The sequence below is a fragment of the Manis javanica genome, chromosome 8, assembly GCF_040802235.1.
Source record: "Manis javanica isolate MJ-LG chromosome 8, MJ_LKY, whole genome shotgun sequence".
Lineage (NCBI taxonomy): Eukaryota > Metazoa > Chordata > Mammalia > Pholidota > Manidae > Manis > Manis javanica.
Window position 1 is genome coordinate 939,760 of NC_133163.1, and position 6,503 is coordinate 946,262.

The 6,503-nt window shown below is 64.5% G+C and overlaps 1 gene segment (V, D, J or C); it reads left to right on the forward strand.

Annotated features, from left to right (window-relative positions):
• LOC108390611 (immunoglobulin heavy constant epsilon-like) overlaps window positions 1–5,987 on the forward strand; it is a gene marked incomplete at its 5' end in the record, with an annotated part of 84,265 nt that extends 78,278 nt beyond the window's left edge. Inside the window, 6 exon segments of the C gene segment in view lie at window positions 1,731–2,027; window positions 2,185–2,508; window positions 2,602–2,922; window positions 2,996–3,328; window positions 5,054–5,187; window positions 5,299–5,987. Of these exon segments, the coding sequence occupies window positions 1,731–2,027; window positions 2,185–2,508; window positions 2,602–2,922; window positions 2,996–3,328; window positions 5,054–5,187; window positions 5,299–5,382 (1,493 nt within the window).
• Window positions 5,988–6,503: the final 516 nt, after the last annotated feature.

The following is a 6,503-nucleotide window of genomic DNA, read 5'->3' on the forward strand; positions in this document are numbered from 1 at the left end:
GGGCTGGGCTGAACTGGGCTATTCTGAGCTGGGCTGGGCTGAACTGGGCTATTCTGGGCTGGGCTGGGCTGAACTGGGCTGAGCTGGGCTGAGATAAGCTGAGATGGGCTGAACAAGGCTGAGCAGGGCTGGGCAGAGCTGGGCTGAACTGGGCTATGCTGGGCTGAGCTTGGCTGAACTGGGCTGAGCTGGGCTGAATTGCGCTGAGCTGGGCTGAGATGGGCTGAGATGGGCTGGGCTGAACTGGGCTATTCTGGGCTGGGCTGGGCTGAACTGGGCTATTCTAGGCTGGGCTGGGCTGAGCTGGGCTGAGCTGGGCTGAGTTGGGCTGAGATGGGCTGAGCTGGGCTGGGCTGAACTGGGCTATTCTGGGCTGGGCTGGGCTGAACTGGGCTGAGCTGGGCTGAGATGAGCTGAGCTGAACTGGGCTGAGCTGGGCTGAACTGGGCTGAACTGGGCTATTCTGGGCTGGGCTGGGCTGAACTGGGCTGAGCTTGTCTGAGCTGGTTTGAGCAGAACTGGGCTGAGCAGGGTTAAGTTAGCTGAACTGTGCTAAGCTGGGCTGGGCTATTCTGGGCTGGGCTGGGCTGAAGGAACCTGGTTTGATCGTGTGGACAGAGCCAAGATGACCAGGGTGCTTGGGACGGGTATCCTGACTGGCCTGAGCCAGGCTGGACAAGGTAGATGGTCCCAGGCTGAGCTGGCCCGGATTGGGCAGGGCCCTTTAGGCTGGGCTGGGCACAGAGCTGGGTCTCAGCTGGCCTCCTCTGTCCTGACGCAACATGGTCTGGACTGCGCTCAGCTGGTTTGGGCCGGCAGGGTGAGCAGGGCTGCGCTGGGAAGCAGGGCCGGGATAAGCTGGGGTCTGGCGTTCTAAGACCAGGTGCAGTAAAGGCGAACATATGACCCTGTTTCCTGCTGTGGAGGGACTGCAGTGGGCTGACGGCGTCTCCATCCTCGGTCCACGGGGCCTGTAGTTGGGAGCCCTGGGAGATCAACGGGGAGGATGGAGGACAGGGAGGCCTGGCTGGTCAAGCAAGGGGTGGGGGGAAGGGGCCCCTGTAGAGGGCTCAGGGCACTGAGCTGCTGAGCCTCAGCCACGGGAGCAGGGACCTGGCTGGGGACAGGTGTGCCTGCCCACAGCGAGCCTCACGCGGACTTCAGATGGTGGGGGGAACATACTAGTGATTCCGGGGCATGGGGCCTCTAGATCTGTGGGCCTTTATGAGGTCTGTGGTTGGGGTCAGAAGGCACAGCCTGACAGTTCCTGGGGGTCCCAGGATCCCTACTCCCCAGTAGGGTCAGTGGGAGTGGGGGGCAGCCTGGTGACCTGTGGGGGGGGGTCCCAACCTCAGTGTGCAGGAGTTGAGCACTGAGCCTTAGCCTGGGGGATGGGCTGGCCCCTCTGCTCCCCACAGCCAGCTACTCAGGGCTGAGGGCTGGGAACCCTGGCCAAGGGCAGGGCCAGCAAGTTTTTCTGGCAGGGGTGCAGGGGGTCATCGGAGGGTGTCCCTAGCAGGACCAAGGAATGAGGAAGGGCCCAGAACAAGCCCTCTGTCCCCAAAGGTTAGAGTAGGGGTCCCCTTCCTAGACCACACCCCTCTGCCCCACAGTCCTCCCTCCAGGATCCCCCAGGGCCCCAGGTGGAGGATGCCCAGGTCAGTTGTTAGCCTGGCACTCAATGGGGCACTAGGCCCGAGGCCAGTGCTGACCCTGACCCCTCCCCACAGTCTCCAGCCAGAGCCCGTCTGTCTTCCCCCTGGTCTCCTGCTGCAAAGACGTCATCATGAATGCCAGCTCCTTGACACTGGGCTGCCTGGTCGCGGACTACTTCCCAGAGCCGGTGACAGTGACCTGGGACTCAGGGTCCCTGAAGAGGAGCACAGTGGCCTTCCCCAGTGCCCACAACCCAGCCTCGAGCCTCTACACCACCGTCAGCCAGATGACCGCCTCAGGAGAGTGGGCCAAGCAGACGTTCACCTGCAGCGTGGCTCATGCCGCCTCCACCACCAACAAGACCATCAGCGGTGAGCCCGGCTGGGCGGTGCCCCTCAGGCCAGAGAGCGGAAAGATAGGCTGGGTGGGTGGGGGAAGGGCTCAAGTGCCACCAGAGCTGGGCCCTTGGCTGGTGCATGGGGACCCCGGGCTCAGGGGCCAACCCCTTACCTGCCGCCTCATCCCCAGTGTGTGCCGCGGACTTCTCCCCGCCCACTGTGAAGCTCTTCCACTCATCCTGCCAGCCCAACGGGGATGACAGGACGGTCATCCAGCTCCTCTGCCTCATCTCCGGCTACCACCCGGACGAGATGGAGGTCAGCTGGCTGGTGGACGGGCACAGGGAAGCAGACAGCTCCCAGCACGTCGGCCCCGTCAGGCAGGAGGGCAAGGCAAACTCCACCCACAGCGAGTTCAACATCACCCAGGCCGACTGGGTGTCCCAAAAAACCTACACCTGCCAGGTCTCCTATCGAGGCCTGACCTTTCAGGACCATGCCCGCAAATGCACAGGTATGGGCCCCCACCCACGCTGACTGCCAGTCAGCAAGGGCTCAGGGATGCGGGCCAGCTCTCGGCCTCACGCAGACCCTCCTGCACACGCAGAGTCCGACCCTCGAGGCGTGAGCACCTACCTGATCCCACCCAGCCCCCTCGACCTGTACGTCCACAAGTCACCCAAGATCACCTGCCTCGTGGTGGACCTGGCCAGCGTGGATGACATGACCCTGAAGTGGACCCGGGAGAGCAAGCTCCCCTTGCCACAGGACCAGCGGGTCTCCAAGCGTCACTTCAACGGGACGTACACCTTCATGTCCACCCTGCCGGTGGACGCCACAGACTGGATCGAGGGCGAAACCTACTACTGCACAGTGAACCACCCTGACCTGCCCATCGCCATTGTGCGCTCCATCTCCAAGGCCCCTGGTGAGCTGCAGGCCAGGGGCAGGTGGGTGGGCCTCCAGGGTAGGAGCCTGGCTGACCCCACGCCCATCTGCAGGCAAGCGTGCAGCCCCTGAGGTCCACGTGTTCCCGCCTCCCGAGGAAGGGCAGGGGCCCACGGACAAGCTCACCCTCACCTGCCTGGCTCAGAACTTCTTCCCTGCCGACATCTCGGTGCTCTGGCTGCGTAATGACGTCGCGGTCCGCACAGACCAGTACACCACCACGTGGCCCCGCAGGACCAGCGGCTCCGTCCCCACCTTCTTTGTCTTCAGCCGTCTAGAGGTCAGCCGGACGGACTGGACACTGAACAGCAAATTCTCCTGCCAAGTGGTCCATGAGGCACTGACCCAAACCAGGACCCTTGAGAAAACCGTGTCCAAAGCCCCCGGTAAATGATGCTGACCTCCCTCCCACGCCCCTCTCCCCGAGGGCTCCGTCCTGCTGGGCCTGGGAAGGGAGCAGGCCAGACCTCCCACCCACTACTGTCAATAAACGCTCCGCACCTGCTGGAGCCCAGGGCACGCCCATTCTTGGGGGTGGGCAGGGGTGTGTCTTGGCCCAGGAGAGGGGACAGGACGGGGTGTGGCTGCAACGCGGCTCCATCCACCACCCCCTCTGTCCAGGCCCTGCCTGCCACTCCACTCTGAGTCCTGCCCACCCAAAGGAGTCCTACGAGCCCAAGGGTGGTCCCAGGGAGACCCCAGTGATCCCCTGCTCCCTGCCCCCAGAGGCCCTGGAGGCCCCAGCCCCAGGCCAGCCCCTCCAGACACAGATGCCCCTCCAGCGGCACACACAGGCCCTTTGGGTAGAGAAGCGAGGCCAGTCAGAGCCCCACATGGGCACTGACACACGGGCCCAGGAAGCCCACCCCTGCCCACCCCCCACTGCTACCTCCCGGGCACAGGTAGGCCAACCTGCACCAGAACCAAGCCCTCTGGGCCCCGCCCTGCCCTCACACCCACACTCTGGTGAGCCTCAGAGTCAGGCCCACCCCAGTCACGCAGCCACCGGCCCCTCAAGGGTGGGCGTGGTCTACATGCAGCATGGCCCCACACCTCCCCTCTCACCCAGGCTGCATCCAGACCTTCCTCCCCATCACACCTCAGCCACTAGGACAAGACAGGCACAGAGAGGCTTCCCACCCCTCTGGGAGCCCAGCAGGCCTCACACAGCTTCCCCTGTGGCTCTAGCCCCCCCAGACAGCTCTCCCTGCCAGCAGCACCTTACAGAGGGACAGACGATCACACACGCACACACACACACAGCCTCACACACAGGGTGTGGGCTCCGGCCCACTCTCCCAGTAAAGCACTCCCCAGAGCAGGCTGCTGACCCTTTGCCAGGGCTGGGGGCTGCGCGGGTCACAGCCAGGGGCCAGACCCCACCTTCCACCTTGCACACATGCACACATGTGCACACACACTCCCTAGCACACAAGCAACCACTGCATTCGCTTGGAAAACAGCTGACGCCAAGCACACTCTAAAAGCCCAGCAGCACCAGGCTGGCACACTCCGCATCGGAGCCACGGTGCCATGCACACAAGCACAAGGTCACTCACAGGGGAGGCCCGCTGTGCTAGGGACAGTCAGGGCCCAGCCCCAGGGCAGGAGGAGCCAGGAGGCAGGGGTCAGCAGTGGGCCATGTGGGTCAGCCCCTCAGGGCACCCACTGCAATGACCCAAGGGCTGTCCCAGGTCCTGTGAGCTGGACTCTAGCTACCGAGAATTCCTCGTGCAGTTCTCCAGGAAGGGTGGCCATCTGTGTGCAATTTGGAGGGGTCCCCAGGCTGGCAAATGGAGCTGGGGAGGCCAGGCTAGGTAGCCACAGGCTCTGCAGTTTACAGGAGAGCTACTGGGCAGCAGACAGAAGGGAGCAGGGCACCAGGCTGCTCCTACACAGCCTGCAGCCAACTCAGGGCACATGGGCCCCCATCCTGGGCTGGCTGGGGACTCTGGGAAGTCACAGAGCAGGGCAGACAGGGTGGGTCTGCCCAAGACCAGGGCATCAGGACCCGGGGAGCAGGGCCCCTATTCACTCCCCTTCCTCAGGGTGGCCAGGCCTGCCACCCTGCACGCTGAGACTGGGGAGGGCTGACTGGCCGGTGCCCACAGAGCTGGACCTGCAAGATCTGTGTATGGCAGAGCCACAGGGCGAGGAGCTGGACGGGCTGTGGACCAGCCTCTCCACCTTCATCATCCTCTTCCTGCTCAGCGTGAGCTACAGCGCCACCGTCACCCTCCTCAAGGTGGGGACACGTGGCCCCTCTTCCTGGGCCAGCAGGGCGGGTGTGAGGGAGGTCCAGAGGGAGGGAGCCCAGGCAGAGCTGTCTTCTCACCGCCCCCGTCCCCACCCCCAGGTGAAGTGGGTGTTTGCCACTGTCCTGCAGGAGAAGCCCCGCGCCTGCCAGGACCACACGCATGTCAGGCAGCGGGCAGCCTAGGTCCGGAGTCCCAGCAACACAGGCCTGGCTCTCTCCTTCCCGGCTCTGCCCCGAGAGGGAGGGGGAAGCGGGCCAACCCCCAAAGGGGCCACAGCCAGGGACCCAACAACCTGCGCACAGGCATCCAGAGGGCTCCGGCTCAGCCCCAAGTCCCGAGGTGCCTGTGAGGCCTGCCGGTCACAGCCCCCACCCCCACCCCACTTTGGGACAAGCCCCAGAAAGGCATGTCCCCTCCACAGAGTGACCTGAACTTGGCACGAGTGCCGGCCAGGGCCACTCCCACAGCCACCTAACCCCTGAGTGATGAGGGCCTGCGGCCTGAGGCCCTGCCGGCTGCTCAGAGTCCGGGTACAGGGCGGGCCTCGTTCCCCAGGCTCGGTGTCCCTCCCCACCACCCCCACGCCCAGGACCACCTGCCCACCGTCATGCTGACTGCCCTCAGCCCCACAGCAGAAGCCCTTCTGGGGAGAAGCCACAGGACCAGTTGGGGCTGCGGGCAGAGGCCAGGCTAGGGGTCCCGCAGCAGAAGGAGCTTCTGTGAGGCCCACACAGTGCCATCCGCTGTGCCTGCCCCCCCTGCTGCCCCTGGGTGCCGATTCTGTTTCCTTCCATTTGGGTTTCTTAGTAAAGTTCCTTCTTACAGACCCCATGCCATCTGAGTGTGCTTTGGGGGAGAAGCCTTTGGTCCATGGGGGGTGGGAGGCAGGCCCTCCTGAAGACATGCACCAGGGGCCAAAGGGTGGGGCCCAGGTGGCCAGCTGCTGCTCCCTGCAAGGGTCCCCCACACCCCCAGAGACACCCAGTGCAGTCTTCACCACACCTGCCTGACTGGCCTCCAGCCCAGACACACCATCACTTCTCACACCAAAGTGAAAGCAGTGATTCCAGCCTCCTCAGGAAACACCGAGGCAGGAACCCCAAAGGCGCTGCTCTGCTGGCGCAGGAGGCCACGGGAACACAGTCACCAAAGTGGGGCCGGCATCAGCCTCCTGGGACCACCTGTCACCTGCCCCAACTGTCCACCCACTGAGCACACCCACGTGGGCCGGTCCTTGGCCCCGTCCTGCCAGCCCAGATGTCCTGGGGAGCTGAGGGAGGCTCACCAGCAAGCGTGTTGTCTG